Genomic DNA, 21,468 nt, shown 5'->3' on the forward strand with positions numbered 1-21,468 from the left:
TATGTACTCCTTGATCTTATACACTCTTTTGGACATCTGCATTTAATTTTGTTGAGTTTCTTATGATCAATCAACATCTCAAACTCTTATATGATGTCATTTGACTTTCTCCTAAGAATCTTATGTTCAGGTTGAGTGACAGAAGCTGTAATGTCCCGAAAATTTGAAAGTTCACGTAAACAACATGCATTCAATTTATTAAATTTCTTTGGTATTTATTAATTTGTTTTAAAGCATTAAATGCATGTTTATTTAATAAATTATGTGTTTAATTATTTTTATGCATAAATGGATGATAGAATTTATTTCACGAAATTTTAAAGGTTTATGTATTAAAGATTTTTAAGTTTCATTTCGCGCTAAAACGAGGAACGGATACCGGAGAATTTCCAGGAAAATAATTTTTATTACATGATTAATTTTTATTAATTAATATAAGATGTTTTTAAGTGTATTTTTCAAAAATGGGATTTTATTGTGTATTTTTAACGCATGATTTTATTTTTATCCGGTACGCAAATTTTATCGAATCGAGAGACGTTTCGAGGGTTCGGTTAATATTTTCAAACTTTCCAACACGAAATATTTTTTGGGAGTGTGTTTGGATTTAATGGGCCTATTTTTAAGCTTATTGGGCTTAAACTCTTTGAATTCCTTTTTAATTTAAAATAAAAGCTAATTAACCTAATTGTTAATGATACTTTAATAACCAATTAACCCTACACCTATCCTTCTCCACCACACCAACCGACACTTCTTTATTTCAGTTTATCCCCACTCTCATTATATCAATTCAGCAGCCTACCTTCAGCAAACCATCGGCCATAGCATTTTGATTTCAAGAAAATTCTTCGGTGCTCTTCCGTTGCGCGGTTCTTCAAAGTTTCGTTCATATACATCAAAGGCACGCCATGTACTTTTATTGCTGCATCATACACGTTATATACATGCTGTATTATGTTTATTTGTTTGTGGAATTCACGATCCAAAGCATATCATGGAGATCCATCGGCTTATGTCCAAATACTAGCATCTTTGTTTCACTACTCACGTTTTTCTGAATTTTTGGTGCAAGGGGCTGCTGTTCTTGAGTGTCTATAGGCTGCTGGTAATGTTGAGTTGCTGTCACGAGGGGTAGGAAAGTTGCTGGATGTGTACTGGTGTAGGGACGAGAGAAGAATTCTCCACGGTTGGTTCGATCTTGAGTGTTTCAGCGTGCAGGGATCGACCAGCACGGCAGGGACCTTGCTGAGGCTTAGACCAGACCTTGGTAGGTCTGAGACAAGTCTTGGAAGGGTTCAATGTGTGCTGGAACCATCCCAAGCGCTGTGGATCGAGAGGGTAGAAGCTTGGCTTTGATTTAGTTGTTTGGGGAGAATAGCGCGGTTAAGTTATGAAATGGGCTCGAGTTTATGTCTAAGGATGCTTTTAAATATGTTTTGGGACATTTTTAGGAGTTTGGTAAGCTTCGGATCAAAATAATGAGTTTTGGATTTATCCGAGATTTAGTCGACGCACGAAACGTTAATTAAAGAATTAAATTGAAACGCTTAGATTTAAGCTTAATAAAATTATGAAAAATTATATTTAAGTTCAAATAATTATTAGAAGTCTAAGTTTTTAATTTGGGAATTTTATGATAAGGTTTGGTTTAATTCGGGATAAAACGTATTAATATGTTATAGTTAAAGATTAATTTATAAGTCATCGATTTAATCCAAATAAAAATATGAAAAAATTAATGTAGGCTTAAAATTATATTTGGAATATGTTAGAGTCAATGGAATTAAGAAAATGTCAAAAACGTGAAGTTTTACGTCTAGGGGCAAAACGATAATTTTTGGGTTCCCAAGGACAAAATGGTCATTTTGCACCCGGGGTGAGGTTTTGGTCCTGGCAGCGCTCTGAGCACAAATTCATGAGATTTTAAATTTTCACGCATCATGATTCACGATTTTTAAGATTTTATAAAAATATACGTTGCATGCTTGAATTTAAAGGAAATTGCATTTATACATGAATTTTATAAGTGATGAAAATGATAATGTTTTGAATGACGGGAATTAGTTGTGGCTATCGAAGTATATGTAAATGGTTAAGACGTATATGTAAATGCTGATGATGAGGCCTAGGCACAGTGGATGGGTGATCCTGTCACTGATGTCCGACAGCCGCCAGGTACCGCGGTTCTTTGTATGATGGATCCATCGTAAATGATGTACAATAGTCACCTCTAGTAAACTGAATTCACCAATGATAAATGATGAACGATAAAGGATGAATGATAAATGATGAATGATGAACGATAAATGATAAACGATGAATGATGATTAACGATGAGCTGTTTTGACACGTCATGATTTTACACGACACGTTTATGTTCATGTTTTAAAGTTCATGAAAGGTATGTTGGCATATGATTTTACACAACACGTTTACGTTATGCTTTTAAGTTCATGAAAGATATGTTGAGTATGATATTTTTCACTGTTGTGTGCTATGTATATGTACTTGTTATTCCTGGTACAGGCGTGTTGAGTATTTAGACTCACTAGGCATGTGTGATGCAGGTGAGCTAAATGCTGAGGAGACTGGAGGTGCCGAACTTTGAGTAGGCAGACTTGGTGTGGTGACACGACCCGAGGACCACATGTTTTCCGCATTACGAATTATGAGATTGAGAGGAGATGAATATTTTCATACGTTGATGATTTTAAGATTTTTACTCGTTTATGTTTACGTCTGATTTTGGATGAGTTTGGTTAATTTAAACGGCACTATTTTTACGGTAAGATAATTACGATTAATTTAAATGTTATTTCGAAAATGCGAGCTTTTATTAAAAAAAAATGTCCAGTAGAATTTAAAAAACGAACGAACGTTACAGAAGCGGTCGACAATGGGTTGCTTGTCATTGTTACCTATTGATGATCACTTGATTATAATAACCTTAAAAGAGATTTAAGAACAGAACTTTGAAAGCTGAATAAAATCAGGAACTCTGAAAAAAAACACTGCTCAAGCTTCAATATTGAACTCATAAATCACTTTGAAAATTATTTCTAGCTCTAGCTCAAGTCATATTTGGCCAAACAACTTTAAGAATCAATATGTTCATTATCGATTTCGTACCATGCCCAGTGACTGAATCATCATTTATTGGCATTCTCAGATTTTCTTGTGGAGCCATCTGTTGTGGTAAAGTGATCACCAAAGAAGGTCGGTTCCTTCACGTTCTGTTATCCATTTATAAAGTTTTGAACATTGAAAATCTACATATTTTATTCAATTATGATTCAGCCCGAGGAACTGGCTAAGGATTTGATCAAGCTCCTATTTTCTTTTCATTAAAAAAAAAAAAAGAAACAGAAATGGAAGAACTAAGCAGAAATCATTATAAAAAAAAGGACCGATATGCAGTTAAATATAAATGAGGGCCAAGTAGCAATTTATTTCTTCAGATTTGACATGATCCCGTTGGAGTCTCTTAACAATATCTTATTATAGCAGTTTGGCCGGACGACTATAACGGGGCAATGGCTATTATCTGTTTTTTATTATTTAATTTTTTAAAAGCGAATCGATTTCACTATGCAAGTGGAGCATGTCTGGAACCAGAACCAGTCCAGAACTAGATTGGTTCCGGTTGGTTTTAAAGGAATTGCTATGAACCACTTAGAAAGTGGTTTGTGTTGATTTGAGTTTCAGGTTGAATTTTCCCGTTACACATACCAACTTTAGCCGAGAAAAAATGGGTAGGGAGATTTCTTTTTTGTCTCACGAGCATTATGTGCTTATTTGAATTAATAATTGAGAATATTGATGAGTTCTATAAATAAAAAAACATCTGAAAAAACCTTCAATTCATCCTCACATATTAAAGAGGCACGTTTGAGCCATTATATTACTAAAGTAACAAGTAAAAAATTAAAATAAACAAAAAAGTTGGTACTAATGAATATGTAATTTCTCCATTTCAAGGATATCAACAGAACCGAGAGAAATTGAAAAAAAAAATATGCATTAAACCAACCACAATCCGGGTTGATGTAGTAGAAAAATATCACAGAGTATGGATGAAACAAAACTCATATCTAAATGAGGTCAAGACATGATATGAATTCAGGTCTTTTTCCTCAGTTTATACTACATCATTCAGCTTCCCATAAATTTCAAGATTACCTTAGTGGATTCAGGAAGCAGTATAGAAGACATGAACAAACAATAATTATTTGTCCAAATGATATATTCTCGAGCTATATTTTTCAGTACAATACCAGAGCCAACATGACAAGACTCACATGAATTCTTTCATTTTATCAAGTTAAGGAGGTCAAACACAAATATTCAAAAAATTTATCTCAATATCCTCCAACCGAAGAAACACTCATTGTTACTTCATTAACTGAAGATGACATCTCTACCAGAAAAGCATGAGGTCTATGGATATGTCTAATCAAGATGGAAAAATCAAGTTTTCATTAAAGTTTAATCAAAATTCTGTAAATTGATCTTTTCTGTTAAACACTATAACATGAAAAACTACAATATTTACATAAGACTTATTTGAAAAGAAAAGAAATATTATGTGAAAGAGCAAGCTAACGAGGAGCAAAAAAACTCGACGGAAATTATGTAACATGGCTCATTTGGAAAGATAGTCATAAAACATCTGTCTAGAATGTCCGAACCAAAAGAAGCCATAATTTGGTAAAGGCTTTCACCCAGAACAAACTAAAAGAATCTTGCAGAAACAAGACCAAATAGTAAATGATCACACAACAAAAATTTCTTGAGGACCATACGAAAGCAGAAGATTCCTAGACAAAAATAAAGCAATCATCTGAGAGTAGGTCTCTTGTGAGACGGTCTCACGAATCTTTATCTGTGAGACGGATCAACTCTACCGATATTCACAATAAAAAGTAATATTCTTAACATAAAATGTAATACTTTTTCATGGATGACCCAAATAAGATACTCGTCTCACAAAATACGACCTGTGAGACCGTCTCACATAAGTTTTTGCCATAATATGATCCAACCACTCCATTAGTGAATGATGAACTACCACTAAAAGACGATTCCACTAATTAGTGGAAATGAACCATTCAACCACCCATAAATAAAAGCGATTAACTAGTTGTTGAAAGGATCCTCACTCACAATATGTTGTCGGACACAACTCAAAGAATAATTCACAAGATTTGAAGTCTGGATTTCAAATCATCCAAGACTTCTATATATTAAGACAGAAGGAAGATGTAGACATCATTTAACCACTACATTTTTCTAAAAAAAAAAATACCTCATAGTTTTCTTTATTGTACGCGTGTTGTAATTCCGGCTACTATAGATATCTAAACAAGTCCATCATCCTCTACATGAGGTTACTATCAATTGATAAATTATATACTTGAATAAAAAGATCAAGACTTATTGTACCTTTCATGTATTATTTTCAAATTGAACCGTTTTACTATATACTTCGAGATGAGAAATGAAATAGAGTTGTGTTATGTGCTGTTGAAAGAATTTAAGTCAGAAATCATCTATTGCGACTGTGTGATTAGACAGTACTGAGGAGCAATCTATAAAACCCAGTAGATACAAATCGACAACACTCTGATCAAATAAGTAAACTGTTCAATTTATTATACGAAAGTACGAAGGACTAATGAAAAAATAAAAAAATTAATCATATGAAATATGATATATATGTTGAAAATCTTGTTTAGTTGCATGTATTTAGATTATATATCTTTAAAAACATGTTCGATTGAAAAAAATGTCATGTACTGTAATTTTGAAGATTGACGATAATTTTAGAAAATTTAAATGATTAAAGTGTTCAAATAAATATTTGAAAGAGTAAGAAGTGGGAACAAAATTATATTTAAAAATGAGGAGCCTCATTAATAATCTCCAAACATTAATGTATTCAGCCTTCCACGCAAGATCATGTGTATTAATGCAAATTAGTTACCAGATAACTTATTATAAATAAAAAAATATTAATTTTTTGCGAACTTGTCAGTGATATTTCCCATCAATAAATACTGATCCCCTCGTCAGTAAAATCATGCACGCCATCGGGTATATAATATATATGATACTAACATATGTGTGTGTTGGCATAGATAGGCAAATAATTGCAATTGAAATGGAATATGCCTTTTTCACATGCATTCTATAAATTTTTTTATTAATTTTTTTAGTTTCTTTAATCAAATATTATATGTCTACTGGATGGAAATATGGATAAGGACATTTTCAACTTTCTCAACCACCTTAATAAATAATTACACCACATTCGAAATTTTGAAAGAGATATATTATATAACAAAAATCCCCATTAATTAAGCCATCCTTATCCTTATCTCCTAAACACACGACCGATGACTCCTTTGTCTGTTTAATATGAAACAGGAAATTCAAGTAATATATTTTCAGAATTTTCAAACAAATATATATTGATTATTATTAAAAATATATATATAATTTCAAGAATCAAAGCTATATTCAAGATTATTATTTAAAGCAATATTATTATTTGTCGTTGGGTCATTCAATCGATTTCCTTATCTCATTTTCTTAGAATTTTGAGGAAGTTGGACCCTTGGAAACTCCAAAGGCCAAATTAAGATCTCTTATATATATACACACACACACACACACATATATATATGACTTCAATCATTTATCACACAAGGAGTGGAGTACGCGGAAAATAGTATAAAAAATACTATATATATATACTCGAAAAATTTCATAATTTATGTATAAAAAATTGATAAAGAAACAATGGTGTTGCAGAGGCTTGAAATGTGCTTGGAATTGTGGAAGCTTTTCATGAAGTTCGCAGTAGTTTTAGTGGAAGCTGTTGGCTGTGTCATTAATCACGCCAATTCTTCGCTTCCAACGAATCATAATTACCTGATTTCTTCCACTCCTTATGTTGGTATTCTCCCTTAATCTTCTTGTGTTAACTTGAGTTTTTTTTTTTTTTGTGTTTGTTTGTTGCAATTCAAGAAACATAGAGGATTATAGTTTGTATAAGATAATGATTATATATTTTTGTCTGTAAATTTTATTTGTTTGTGTAATAATGTAATATCGCAGCTTCTCATATTTGCACAAGTTGGGTGGATGATTTTCATTTTCATGGTAATAATATATTAGGAGTCTAAATTTGAGTTCAGAAGTCGTTAGTTGGATTGATGTGAAAAAGCAGCACTTTTTTTTGTAACTCTACAAATTGATGGAGATGTGGTTGAAATTTGGATGTTTGTTTCTGGTTTGAGGATATTATGTCGGTAAAGAAGAAGAAAATATGTTTTACGGATAAAAAATAGATTATTGGATTTGTTTTAATTTTTGGGATCAGTTTCTTCTGAAAATAGAAATACATATTGTGATTTGTGATTCATTCATTTTCTTGGCAAAAGAGGAGCTAGAAGTAGAAGTTGATTGTCCATTTTTTGATCCAATCAATCATCGGACAAATAAGTCAAAAACTTGTGTGAGACCATCTCATGGATCATATTTTCTGAGACAGATCTTTTATTTAAGTCATTTATGAAAAATTATTATTTTTAATAATAATATTATTATTTTTTATTGTGAATATAAGTAGAATTGATCAGTATCATAGATAAAGATTTGCGATAACTTGCTAACAAAAACATGAAAAAAAACATAATTCACATTCCAACCAATAAGGTGAAAAAATTGAAGACCTAAGTTCAACAATTTGGCCCACCAAAATAAAATATTACATTTCTTCTATCCATCATAAATAAATAGACATTTTTTTTAATAAATAAACGTATATGTTTTACAAATTATCAGAATTATATTTTATAATTTTTATATCATACATTTGCGGATGTGTTTATACGGTCACAAAATGATACCACTCTTAATCTATGATATCTAAACAATGTGTGTCCGAGATTACAAATATCTATTAATTCCAACAAAAAATGTATATATTTCTTTCCAAAATTTCACCATTTTTTTTCACGATCCAGACATACTTTTCTCCAAGAGTTGTACAATCATGTTTCCTTGTCAATGAGTATGACTAATAATGAACAATAAACCTTAAACTTTCAGAAGAGATTTGTGAATGGAGATGAAATAGAATCCCGAAGATCAGAGTACAGGGCATACAGCGAGTACTGCCGGAGATTAGCAACCTCGTACCACGAATTCAGGACGGCGTCGTTTTTGTCGGTGCCGGAGAAAGCCAACTGTATGCCGATGTCACAGCCAATAGTCCCTCCATTGTTTTTACACTTGGAGTTAGGGATCGCACAATCCGTGTTGTTAAGGCAAACGAACAAGTCGCCTGTGCAAGAACCGCAACCGAATTTTTTCCAGAACAGGTTTTGGAGTGTGCCTTTCTGGAACTCCAGAACCTGTGGGGAAAATGTTGAGTTAAGTAGCAAAAGAGAGTTGGAGAAACGTAAAGAAAGAGCTTAAAAGAGTCAAAAGATATAACAGGGTGCAGACATAGTTTCGGTTCAAATTTGAGCTCGATTCGTTCTGTTAAGATTTAATAATAACAGAGCTATATTAAACAAATGCATGAATTAAGATTCGTGTTCGCGGGCTCGTTTATGAGGGGCGATCGCAACCCTATCCTCTCCTAAAATCTACCCCCATCCAAAAATATTGGGAAATGCTCCAACGGGTTGGTGTTCAATTTGTCACTTTCACGTCAGCCCAAAGAGAAACCTTGATTTGGTGGATCGATTAATTCTTACCAGAGTGAAGCTGGTTATAGTGTGATTGTTGTCTGCAACAAGTACCGGGAGTGATCTTGCTGCAAATCGTCGTCCCGCAAAGGCTACCATGTAACCACCGGACTTGCTCTGCACACAATCTTGTAAATATTAGAAAACAACATAGACTTAAAGTAACATTCGACAATTTCATTAGCAACCTTGAGAAACAATGATATGTGGCAACAGGCTGCAAGAAAATGAAACCTACGACTTCCGATGGTTCATTATCAAAGACACATCACGGCCACACCGCACATATTGACTCACACGCTAAGAGTTGTAATTAGGAGTGCAAACAGGACCTAGTTGGGCTGAATATTATTCGCTTTGCTTTCAAAATTAAATTCAAGCTAAACGAGCTTGAATTCAGTACACAGTCGAGTTGAATTCGAACCCAAATTAGTTAATCTCTTGAGCTTCCTTCTGGATAAAGAAAAAATTTGAGCTTGGGCTAACAGTTAGCAACCAGTTATATAGGTGGTGGAGCAATTGGTTCCCAGGTCCGACAAAATTAATATTTTTCAGAAAAACAAAACAGAGCAACTACGATTTCAAATAGAGTATTCATACCGGGATAAAGGAGCCGTTGCTATCAATTGTAAGCAGGGAAATCTCGTCAACCTTGGGCCTAAACACAGCAAGTTGAGCTGAACCAGCGAGGGTGAGACGGCTATCACATGGCGAAAGCTGCGTGTGGTTGAAGAAGAAAGAGTCCTTGGAAGTAAATGCGAGGCCAAAAGAGAAGCCATCAGATCTCAAAACTTTGGCATCCGAACAAGGATCATATACAGGATTGTTGTCTCCAGCAAATGCCCGGATCGGTATGATCATCATCAAAAGTATAATTTCCTTGACCATGGCTGCCTAAATCATCAAACGGAGGCACATATATAATTTGAGTCCAGAGGCAACAATAATATTCTCTATCTTACAAAATGGGTTCAAGTTTTTGTTTGTAAAACAGAGCATATGAGATGATTAATCCTATATCATACGTGCGCCCAAGAATCATTACAATGAAAATCAAGATTCTTGTCTTGCTCCATTCGGGCACTCCTCCGAGTTCAGTTAGCCGCAGAAAAAGTTTCAGCTGTTAGCAGAATTTATGGAAAAGAAAGCATTAAGATTCAAGGAATTCGTCATACAATATCTGACATGAAATGATCATGATTAAGCACATGATACCCGGAAAAAAAAAAAAAAAAACCCTTCCCACCCGGGCGGCAAATTTCTTGATAAAATCAAATGATGTGATCTTCATAAACACAATAAATCAAAATATAATTATAAGCCAGCTTCATGAAAACCGAGAAGAATCAAAATAACTCACCAAAATTATATCAACACTGCGCGGAATTAAATTCCTTGTCTTTCTCGAATATTTTTAGTTCAATGGATAAAACGACCGGACCAGAAGAGTTTTTTTTGATAATATCTTCGAATTCAACGTGAGAGAAACGAAAGAGATTTGGTGGAAAGAAATGGATCGTTCGTGCCCCAAGACGGTTATGGAAGTCACGTTGGCGTTGGATGCAAGAAAAGCGATTATTGGATCGATTCGTTTCTAATTAAATAAGGACCAGCTTGGCCTATTCTTCGAATGCTGCCCCTTAGATTTATTCTTTTTTTATTTTTTTTTAGTTACAAGTTTTTTTTTTAAAATATTATTTGATATTTTTGGTATTTTTTTTGAGTATGTCTCTTGTAAGACAGTCTCACAAATCTTTATCTGTGAGATATGTCAACCTTACCGATATTCACAGTAAAAAATAATATTTTTAATATAAAAAGTAATACTTTTTCAAAGATGATCCAAATAAGAGATTCGTCTTACAAAATACGACACGTGAGACCGTCTAACACAAATTTTTTCTTTCTTTTTTCGTTTTTGTATTATTTAATTAAATAGTCCTATACAAAATACGACACGTGAGACCGTCTAACACAAATTTTTTCTTTTTTTTTTGTTTTTGTATTATTTAATTAAAAAGCCCTAGATATTGCAACTTGAAAATATAACCAAAATTTGTAGTTTATGAGGCTGAATTTTATGTTAAAAAGTTAATTGATAAAAAAAAAGTCCACTGTTAAGATCTATATGTTATTTCAATTTTTTATTCTCAACCTATATATCTCTAATATTTTGGTTTTTTAAATAATAATATCACCAATAAATATATATATAAAAAATTAAATTTGATTTATATTTATAATAAAAAATATAAATCACATGATGATATATAGTAGATCAATTAAATAATTTTATTTTTTTAATAATAAAACACAACATTGTATATTAATTTGATTTATATTTATAATTAGCTTCTCCCTAACAACTAGCCTATTTAAAATTTCGTACATTAATAATTGTAGATCTAAAATATTGAAGTCAATGAAATAAATATAATTTTAAATTATAAACCTCGTATATCTATATGTTTGTACATCTATATATATTATATATATAAATCATCCGATCCAGGTCAGCTCCTATAATAGATACGCCCAATTCTTTCTTGAATAGGTCTCTTGTGAGACAGTCTTACGAATTTTTACCTGTGAGACGGATCAACCTTACTGATATTCACAATAAAAAATAATACTTTTAGCATAAAAAGTAATACTTTTTCATGGATGACCTAAATAAGAGATCTGTCTCACAAATACGACCCGTGAGACCGTATCACACAAATTTTTGTCTTCTTTATATATATGTATGTATATATATGTGCGTGTTACAAAAAAAATGATGCAAATTATTCTCTACAACTTTTTTTACCTCTAATAGAAATGCAATGATAATATCAACGTGTTTAAAAATGCATGGTAATAGACACTTTACGTGTGATGTCCGAATTCGAACTCGAGCAAAAAAAGCCTCTCCATATGATGTTAATATGGGAGAGTCCGAGTTCAAACTCACGTTAGAAAAACCATCACCACTTTATAATCAAAATAAATAATAATAATGCGACAATCGTATCACAAATGTTTTTCTTTCTTTTACTCTTAATTAGGCTTGTTTACATGTATATATCCAAATTTTAGGTTCGTTCGATGTTGACCTTGGGATAGTACCCCGGATACCAAAAGAATATTGCTCAGTAATGCATCGTTAAGGTGCTACCCCTGGTGTATCATCGATATAGATGTGTTAATTTGGGTGGGTTTAGATCGAGTTAAAGAAAAAGTTCAACAAAAAATTTCTCAACGCGAACTGAAATCGAATCAACCCGAAAACTATGAACCAGAACCAACTCGACTAACCCAACCCACCCAAAAAGTTTATTTTAAAATAAATATATGATTTTTTAATATGGGAGTATCAAATATTATTATTTAATTATTTAACAAAATAATTAAATAAAAATTCAAAAACATAATAAATATTTTAATTTAAACACGTAATAACAAAATATTATCTAGATATATTATAATTATGTTTCGTGAATTTAAATATTTAAATTTAAGAGTAGAATTTATGTAAATTATTAATAATTTCATAAAATAAACAATGGTTTAGAAAATATAAATATTAAATGATAGAAATTAATGAGATAAATAACAATAAAAATAAGTCCAAGTATGTCAAAATAATTTTTTACAATTTGAAAGTCAACTTGTAGAAAATTTAAAGTATACTTAATACAAAAAATAAACAATTGTTTAAAAATCAATATTTTACAAAATAAATATTATATTATTAAAATATAAACGACATAAAAAACTTAGCTAATATTTTTAAATTCTATAAAAAAATTTTTTTTTATAAAATCGGCTCAACTCGGAGCCGACCCAAGCCAAATAGTTTTTCCGGATTTGATTTCGGGTCCACCCGTACCAACTAATAAATAAATAAAAGTTCAATGCTTGGCCATCAAGAAGTTACTTCTACTTCACAGCTTCTATTAATTTAGAAAATTAACAAGCAACACAAATCTCTAGATGTATCTGCCAATCATATATTAATAATAGATATGAAATAGTTGATACTCAAATATCATATGTTAGTACCATATTTCAATGTTTTGTAGCGATTTTCATCCGTAAAACAATGTGTCATTAATATCAATATTTTCTAGACATGTTTAGATACTCAAAAATCATATATTAGTATCAAATATGAAAGAGTCGATACTCAAATATCATATATATTATTACATTTTTTATTTTTTGTAACGATTTTCATCCGAGAAAAGACACGTGGGTTGAAGAAATTCACACATTTTGTTGTGATCGGGGATATCAAATACATAATTTTTTTGACAGAAACTGAATATAAATTTAAGTTTGTGTGTGAGGATTTTTTTGCAAATTTATCCTCTCTATAGTGCCTTTTCTTGTATTGTATTTATCAAATCAAAACCAATAAATGGTTGGAAATTTTTAGATTAAAACTAAATTAACCGACATATTTGAATTTTCATAATAAATTTAGTATACGTGGGTTATAAAACTAATATAACAAATTTTAATATTAATAGAAAAGGCTTGCAAATAATATTTTCCATTTAATGATAAAGCAAAGAGTATCTCTGATGTTTCTTGTGAGACAATCTCATGAATCTTTATCTGTGAAACGGGTCAACCCTATCGATATTCACAATAAAAAGTAATATTCTTAGCATAAAAAATAATATTTTTTCATGGATGACACAAATAAGATATCCGTCTCACAAAATACGACCCGTGAGATCGTCTTTCACAAGTTTTTATCTAAAGCAAAACAATTGGTTCCGTACGCCATGTAAATATTATAAATCATTCGGAGAAACAATATCTTACATTATAAAATTCTTATATTTTTATTTAAGAGTTTAATTGAAAATTGGAGTAATTGAAAACTCAAGAGACTAAAACATAGGTTGGCAAAAAAGTTAACCCATATATGAAAATTTAAATTAGATGATTAATTTATTCATCCAAATAAAAAAAATCACATAGATAAATATTATAATTCAAATAAGTTTTTGCAAAATAAAAGAGAATTTATATTTATTTTCTCCGACATATTTTTATTCACACTCCAATATTCATCGTAATATCCTATCTCTACTCGAAGGGATCTCGAATTTTCGAGATATCCTCTCCACACCCGATAGAATTCTGAACTTTCTGGATCTTGAACTTTTAGGTCCCGATATTATTGGGTACGAGATCGGGGAAAAAAAAAAGATTATCGATTTTTATGATAATGAAGATTGGATAAAAGGCTTATGAGACAAGTCCCTACCCAATCCCATCCTACCAAAACAAACAAAGTGTGTCTCCAATTGTTCTCTCGATTTACTTAGTTGAAAGTTATGCAACCTATTTCATCGAATATACATAGATAGTTTATCAACATCTAAAATATGAAAAGTCGATATGAAACAAAGAAATTATTAATCCCCATATTTGACTATTGCTGCCATCACTTCGGTGCTATCCCATTTTGTCCTTTCGCGCCACTGTATATTTGGTCGATGTATTCCTGCAAAATATGCAAGTATTAGAACGTCGTTGCCGCACCCCGGACTACAACGACTTGGCCAAGAGCGAGACATCGTCCAATCAAGTTCGTTTTCTCCTCGAACCATTCGAAATTTCAAATTACTTACTAGTTCTCACGTTCTATTTCTATTATTGTCAAGAAGAAGATATATAAATTAAACGATGTAACACATGAGATATCGGGAGAAATGCTATAGCAACTACCAAGGCAAGTTGAGTCTAGCATGGCGTGCTTCACTCTCAAGCTAGAGTGTCATTTTTCTGAGCACGACGAACTCGAGCTAACCTTGTCTAGCCAAGTTTGAGCTCATGAAATTTCATGATCTAGATTCGTTTAGAACCACATTAAAAACTAAAATCCTAATATATAATGAAAGAAGAACAAGGCATTTCAATAAAGGGTTTGGAGAAAAAAATTTCAGGAGCAAGAAAGTTTATTTAAGAAGAAAGTATTATCTAGGCAAAAACTTACGTCTGGATGGGATTAAGCGCTTACAAAATAAAACTTTTAACAGTTTTTTGAAACTGCGAGGCAGGCATGAAAACACTAGATCAATCAAATTTTATGTACCTTGTAATATTTAAGCAATTGTGGCCTTTTAAGCTTAAAAGTTGGGGTCACGAGATCACGGTCAATGTCAAAAGGAACCGGCTCCAGATGAATTGCTCTCAACGTTTCGAAACCACGCAGCTAGAAAAACATTTTGAAGGTTAGATGAAGAACCAAATGCTGATGCATTAAAGAAGCCATGAAAACATGGAATTCGTGTGGCACACCTTGTGTTGTTTGGCAGTGCTGTTGAGCTCATCTAAAATGTATTTTCTTGCCTTTGAATTACCACACAGAGACTTGAAATCGCCTTTCTCTTGGTTCTTTTCTGCCCATTCTTCAAGTGGCTTTCGCTCCGGTACAACCACGGCCACCAGAAATGAGTCAAAACTGTTCCCATATACCCAGATCTAAAGAGCAGTTAAACCCATTTAGCACCACCATTGGTAGATAAATTTAACAAATGTTAGTTTTTCCCCTACTATGCAAAGCTCCGCCACTAATTATACAATAACAATTAAATTGTTTCTTGAATTTCCTATGACTTACTGATGTTACAAGAGGGCATCGGGAGTAGACACTTTCAATGTTTTCCACCGCAACATACTCCCCTTGAGACAGCTTAAAAATATTCTTCTTCCTATCAATGATTTTCATCTCCCCATTAGGCTGCCACTCTCCAATATCACCTGCAATATTTAAAGTGAAACTTCATTCCGCAATGAAGATACCCGAGTTCTACTAACCTTACAAGAAGAAAGGTGACTTATGGTATTCAATTTTACCAGTATGGAACCATCCGTCAACAAATACTTCTTTTGTGAGATCCTCACGTTTATAGTACCCAGAGAACAATGTTTTTCCCCGCAGACAAATTTCACCTCTTGGAACAACAGAACATGCATCATATCCCATCTCTGGTACCGATTCAAGCCTTACTTCGATGGTAGTCATTGGAACACCCACAGTTCCCATCATTGAAAACACGTTAGCTATGGAAGTGCAACATCCGCCACAACTTTCCGTGAGTCCTAAAATTAATTTGAAATGAGCCAAAATACCAGTTAAGCCGATAATATTTGAAGGAAAATTACATGAATAGTGAGTTTTCTTGTTAAAACAAGAAAACACATGCAGTCGCACCAAAAAATATTGCCTAGAAAAATGATTTAATAATGATGCAACTCAGATGAAACTATACAATAGCCTAAGTAAGCATCATGTTTACTCTCAAATAGACAGACCCACAAGGTAGTCGAAGGAGTTGTCTCTCCCCAACAAAAAAATATGAAATAAATCCTCATATGACCCGTTCATTTTGTGAATTTTTTTGCATTACCATATCCTTGCGATAACACACAGCAACTCGTCACTCGAAGAAACTCCTCAATGTGCTTAGGTAAAGGTGCAGCTCCAGACAAGATAAGACGGACACGTCCCCCAAATGCTAGTTTAATCTGAGATCCAAGCTAAATTATTAGTGATGGAGGTAGGATTGTCGATTAGGGGGCGAAATTAAAGTTCTAAAGCAAAAAAATAGGGGGCGAAATTGTACTATTTGTGACTACTCATTATATAGCACATAAAAATATGCAAATCATATAGAAACTGGAGGGAGGTGTCTACCCCTGTCCGTTCATCTGGCTCAGCCACTAAGAAACAGGTCATAATGTAGGAAAAGATGTAAGGTCACCTACCTTATCAAAGACCAGTTTGTCGAATAACGGAGATGCTTCTTCTTGTTTAAGTCCCTTCTCCATATTCCTCAATTTACTGCCAACAAATTTTTTATTAGTCAAAAGAAGTCTAAAGACAACGAAGCTTGAATATGATTTGAAAACTGGACATACTAGTTGTATGCCAACTGGAATAGTGACTTTTTCAATAAACCACCAGCTGCAATTTTTTCCATTACGCCTATAAACACCATAGTAGATAAAATCAATCCCACAGAAATGCCACAATTCTAGAAAAGTATAGCTACGTTAGGCTCAAAACTTTTATTTTCTCAAAATACATTTCCATCATGTTCCATATTATCCTCTGTATAGTCACGATTCCTATTCAACTCTCCACTTCTTCAGAAACAACTCAATTCATATTCTAACCCAATTAACAATATCTTCAAATTTAAAATATCCCACAGAATATTTAAAGATCAAACTAACATAAGTATTTTTACATGACATACATTTAAGTTTAAAGTAGAAAATGTTTCATGTGATAAATAAAACCGAACATTGATCGTATTCTGCAACCCATTTTCGAAAAATGCATTTCTCAAATACTGTTTGCCTAGTGGTGCAGATAAATGTGGAAAAAAAAGGCAAAAACCATCTGTAAGTCAAGGCACCAGTATATTTCGAACGTTGAGTAGTTGATGCCTTGCACAACAGAGGCTTAATTCCAATTATATCGATAAACAACTGTATACCAGTGTATATCCGGTCAAAAACTCTAGGAACTCCGCAAAAAATAGTTGGCTTTAACATGAGAAGATCTTCAATCATGTATCTGATATCCTGTAAATTTGGTGTAAGCAGGAAAACGCTGTTTAAAATTTTTTGGCGCTGGAATACATCATATTACAAACTCACTGATGTGTAAAAAAAAATTATTAACACGATATTAATCTCACCGCCTGCCAAAACCCAATTGAAGAACCTCGATAGATACAGTAGGTCTCAATAATTTGATCGAATATGTGGGCAAGAGGAAGAAAAGAGAAGTATACATCCTCTTCTGTACCCTGCAAGAAGGCATGTGAAATGACATCACTTAAATTCTTGTGTCTTCATCAAATTGCAAACCTAACAAAGCAAAAAACTGCCAGATTTTTACCGCTTTATCTGTTTCTCTAAGAAGATGATCCATAGACAAGACTTCTGCCATGAAAGCACCATTATTTATAATGACACCTTTAGGTTCTCCTGTTGTTCCACTCGTATACATTATCGTGCATATGTCAGTTCTTGATTTTGGAGGAAGATAATCATCCAAATTTCCCTGCCAAAACAGATAAACGAGAAAGAGTATATCTGGTAAGTTTTCAGGATTCCACAAATATTTGAAACCTTGCCATATTATAACGATTGTATTGGCAAATGTGAAAGTGGGTTGAAAATGTAACTTCGTTGGCAAAGAATTATATAATCGATACGATTATTTTTGTTCAATGGAAAGATAAACAAATATCACCAAAACTTTATAAAAAAGCAAACTAAAATAGTACGCCAATTATATATTTGATGACATTTTCTAACCAAAAGAGCGAATTCTTCCCAGGAGAAGCAATCTACACCGAGCTGCTTAGCTGATTCCTTCTGCTCCTCAGAAATCTTTCCAAAGCTGACAATAGCTTAACAAAGAATAACATGGCTCAACTAGCAAAGCGTCGACATATAAAGTGATTTGGGTGATAACCTCGGATTAAACAATTCCTCTTACTTTTTAGATGTGAGACACAGTTGGAGAGACATGCTAATATCTGCGGAAAGAGACAGTCATTGTCAATGCCATAGGATAATCTCATCTTAAACATCTAATAAGCTCATATGATGTTAACCAACTTATAAGCCTTCACATTTTATTTCAAAACTAAGCTCTTGAACCAAGAGAACATACCGCGGGTAGCTTGGTTTCATGAACAAAAGCTATGGAAACCTCTGCATGATTGATAATGTACTCAACCGCATTTGCGCCTGCATTTAATTTACGCCGCCGTCAAGAACAACAATCAACAGAAGACCAATAAAACTTTTTTTTTATTTGAGTACAAATTCAGGCATGGGGTGTTTTAACGCGAATTTGTATCGCTCACTTCATTATGAGACATTACGCCGCTGCATGCAGTACGTAAGAATTTGGCTACTAATGAGTGTCTATAAAATCAAGAAAATGAAGCCAATGGCACACATACCAAGGGAATCATATAGTGGAACATAGGTAATGGCATGGCTAATGCAAGCCTGTAAAGAGATCAAATAGACTAATCAACATTGTAACTCGACCAGCGTTCAAGGAAATTGATCTTAAGCATGAATTTACCTCCATCGACATAATCCATTCTGGGCAATTCGCTCCATATATGCCACAATGGTCTCCCTAATATGATAAACAACTCTCCATTACGAATGCACAAATATTAACAATAAAGTAAATTGCAAAAACCACAACAAACGATATTTTAAATTTGACAACACCCCTGTGAAAGTCATTGAGCTAAAAAAGCCATGAGTTTTTAAATTTGCAGCTGAAACATATTGAGCTGCAGCCCCTTGTGTTGTTAAATTCCTAGCTAAAAACCTGTTACAAAAATTTGTAGAAATACTGACTGGATTGACGCCACGAGCACGAATGGCGGAACCAATCTTGAGAGCTGTATCGTAGACTTCTTGGTATGTCAGCCAACTGTATGCACCAGCCTGCCAGTTACATTAAAATTTGTCAAATAAAGCTAAAATTAAAAATTTCACATCGAAACAATTATTTTTCTAAAAATAAAAATCTCATCTACATTTTTATTAAACCGAAAAGACACAAGATATCATCAATCCATAAATAATTATTTAAATTTATGAAATAAACTGAATAAAGTCCCTAAAATCTTAAGTGTACCTTTCCATTGATTTTAGGACGGCGTCCCAGCATCTGATTGCCATGATTTCTTTCCACCGACTTACTGCACCCAAAAACTCAGAATTACACAGCCAATTCGGCAAACCCATCCCGATCAAATCTCAGAATTGGGCATCAGGAAATGTGAATCTTGATCACGGCGAATGCAAACAATCCCAAGACACATATCCAATAAAATGTAATGCAAACGATGGCAAGAAGGCCTATTAGCTCAATTGGTTAGAGAGACGTGCAAATAACAAGAAGGTAGCACGTTCGAGACCCGGTCGATCGTAGTTTCCTTTTACAACTCTTTTTTTATATATAAATCAACTGAGAATTGTAAAATTTGAAATGGGCCACGAATATTTTACTGGAAAATGGAAATATCTTATGCACAAATTCATCAAAAAGTTACGACAAAACAGAGTACTAGACATGCATGCACAGAGAAGAAAGCTTCATCTTCCAACTGAGCAGCAAGGAATGCAGACTGTTAAATCAACATATTTCTTCGACCAAAACTCGTACTTTTTTTAACAAAAAAAAAAAGAAAAAAAGAAAACTGACATCTGAATACCTGAAAAAATCCCAGGGAGAATGGAGATCCTGAGGCATTTCCATCAGCCCATCTTTCGCATAAATGCACCTATACACTGCCCCCGCCGAAGGTTTTCCATTCGCAGCAGCCCTTGCTTCCGCAACTTTCACACTATAACCCCCCATTCTCACCCTTTTAACCAAAAAACTGGAAACAAAAACCCCGGTATTTGAAATTTATTCCTTAGTTTTGCGCACCCCTTTGTGCGAAATTCACGCTACATAAATAAAACAGAAAGGAGTGTGGGGAAGCTGGGATGGTTGGGAAGTGCAGAGTGGTGCAATAAATTGTAAAGAGGTTGGAATTTAATTCAAAGCGGCATTTATTGAGAGTGCCTGTAATCCAATGCTCTCATTTATGTTGGTAGTTCACTATTTGGTGAGCTTTTATATTTATCCAATTATTTGACACTCCTTTGCGTACATGATGAATGAATTGCATATCAAAACAATATATATATATATATGGTTAATATACACGATGAATGAACTACATATTAAAACCGTAGATATTAAAAGATTTTAGAGACCTATTTTTTTAATATTTTAAATTGATCTATCCGAATTAATATCAGATAATTATACATATACCTCCTTCTGTGTATATATCTGTTCACTTGTAGTTTTGAGTTTCAAAATGCGAATGTGATCAGGAGGCCAAATTATATATTTGTAATTATTATGGCTGCAATAAATATGATTGATGGAGCGGATATAATTCCTTCTCCAATCAGAAATAGTCAATATGGAGTGAATATATCGATGCTTTGTATAAAAATGGAAGGTATATAAAATGGTTTGCAGTGGATTAATGGTGAAATTAGTTGATTAATCTTCAATCATTTGTCTCGTATCTTAACCCACATAGGTTGACAAGCGATAAAGCTTATTTATGAGTACAAAAAGGTTGAGGCATGCCAATCATCAATTAATTTTTAAAAAGATTTAAACATGAATCATGTTGCTCCAAATATGGTTGAAGCGGCCGATGTTCAGTTCAATCATTCGTAGCTTATTTGATATCAATGTCTTCCGTTCGATTTAACTTCAAAAAATAACAATATTTGAGAGATGTTATTATTGTCGCCGAAAGCTATAAAAGTGCTTAATTCACTATGAGTGCAATAAATCATCTACAGATGTCTTGTCGAATTCATTCATTATTCCCCTAAAAACCAATTATTAAATAACAAACTTGAAATAACTTCAATTTCGTTTATTTTTAATTGGAATTTTAAAAATAATTATATCAATTCATGTTAAAGATATCGGCCCAACTACGTCTCATGTCATATTGTTTTAGGCCCATTTCACTAGTCATGCTTGTAAATAATGTTGCTCACTTTGCCACAATTTGTTCAATTTAAAAAAGTTATGTCAGAATGCAAAAACTTGTGTGAGACGGTCTCACGGATC

At 33.0% G+C, this 21,468-nt stretch overlaps 2 protein-coding genes and 1 long non-coding RNA gene across 7 annotated transcripts; 1 reads left to right on the top strand and 2 right to left on the bottom strand.

Moving 5' to 3' along the window:
• The first annotated feature begins 754 nt into the window (after positions 1 to 754).
• Positions 755 to 2,753, top strand: LOC142544860 (uncharacterized). The gene is made up of 2 exons (XR_012820123.1): positions 755 to 904; positions 2,571 to 2,753. It is a non-coding gene; the product is annotated as an uncharacterized LOC142544860 (long non-coding RNA).
• A 5,098-nt stretch (positions 2,754 to 7,851) lies between these two features.
• Positions 7,852 to 10,328, bottom strand: LOC142547049 (uncharacterized). Of its 5 annotated transcripts, XM_075655111.1 has the most exons (5): positions 10,123 to 10,328; positions 9,788 to 9,882; positions 9,363 to 9,656; positions 8,772 to 8,879; positions 7,852 to 8,423 (listed from the first exon to the last, which is right to left on the bottom strand). In XM_075655111.1, exons 2-5 carry the CDS (start codon positions 9,836 to 9,838, stop codon positions 8,115 to 8,117), a joined length of 762 nt encoding a protein of 253 aa, XP_075511226.1. In that variant the 5' UTR covers positions 9,839 to 9,882; positions 10,123 to 10,328; the 3' UTR covers positions 7,852 to 8,114. The 5 variants fall into 5 exon arrangements, with proteins under 5 accessions (XP_075511226.1, XP_075511231.1, XP_075511230.1 ...); XM_075655116.1 differs by lacking the exon at positions 10,123 to 10,328 and having other exon boundaries at positions 7,859 to 8,423; positions 9,363 to 9,652; positions 9,788 to 9,808; XM_075655115.1 differs by lacking the exon at positions 9,788 to 9,882 and having other exon boundaries at positions 7,860 to 8,423; positions 9,363 to 9,652.
• A 3,730-nt stretch (positions 10,329 to 14,058) lies between these two features.
• Positions 14,059 to 20,320, bottom strand: LOC142547050 (putative CoA ligase CCL6). The gene is made up of 19 exons (XM_075655117.1): positions 20,033 to 20,320; positions 19,453 to 19,516; positions 19,170 to 19,259; positions 18,883 to 18,939; positions 18,755 to 18,803; positions 18,460 to 18,536; positions 18,283 to 18,322; positions 18,099 to 18,193; positions 17,677 to 17,841; positions 17,474 to 17,584; positions 17,270 to 17,357; positions 16,686 to 16,752; positions 16,533 to 16,608; positions 16,175 to 16,292; positions 15,621 to 15,866; positions 15,385 to 15,524; positions 15,063 to 15,245; positions 14,857 to 14,976; positions 14,059 to 14,265 (listed from the first exon to the last, which is right to left on the bottom strand). Exons 1-19 carry the CDS (start codon positions 20,176 to 20,178, stop codon positions 14,206 to 14,208), a joined length of 1,992 nt encoding a protein of 663 aa, XP_075511232.1. The 5' UTR covers positions 20,179 to 20,320; the 3' UTR covers positions 14,059 to 14,205.
• Positions 20,321 to 21,468: the final 1,148 nt, after the last annotated feature.

The sequence above is a fragment of the Primulina tabacum genome, chromosome 5 (genome assembly GCF_025594145.1).
Source record: "Primulina tabacum isolate GXHZ01 chromosome 5, ASM2559414v2, whole genome shotgun sequence".
Classification (NCBI taxonomy): domain Eukaryota; kingdom Viridiplantae; phylum Streptophyta; class Magnoliopsida; order Lamiales; family Gesneriaceae; genus Primulina; species Primulina tabacum.

What these genes read in the sequence shown, in the direction of transcription:
- LOC142547049 (XM_075655111.1), bottom strand. Translation starts at nt 9,838, where the DNA reads ATGGAGCAAGACAAGAATCTTGATTTTCATTGTAATGATTCTTGGGCG. An exon ending in GCAACGGCTCCTTTATCCCG is followed by an intron (nt 8,880 to 9,362) that starts GTATGAATACTC and finishes GATTGTGTGCAG; the next exon opens with AGCAAGTCCGGTGGTTACAT. An exon ending in CTATAACCAGCTTCACTCTG is followed by an intron (nt 8,424 to 8,771) that starts GTAAGAATTAAT and finishes TTTTCCCCACAG; the next exon opens with GTTCTGGAGTTCCAGAAAGG.
- LOC142547050 (XM_075655117.1), bottom strand. Translation starts at nt 20,178, where the DNA reads ATGGGGGGTTATAGTGTGAAAGTTGCGGAAGCAAGGGCTGCTGCGAAT. An exon ending in GATGCCCTCTTGTAACATCA is followed by an intron (nt 15,246 to 15,384) that starts GTAAGTCATAGG and finishes ACTGCTCTTTAG; the next exon opens with ATCTGGGTATATGGGAACAG. An exon ending in AATTGCTTAAATATTACAAG is followed by an intron (nt 14,266 to 14,856) that starts GTACATAAAATT and finishes CATATTTTGCAG; the next exon opens with GAATACATCGACCAAATATA.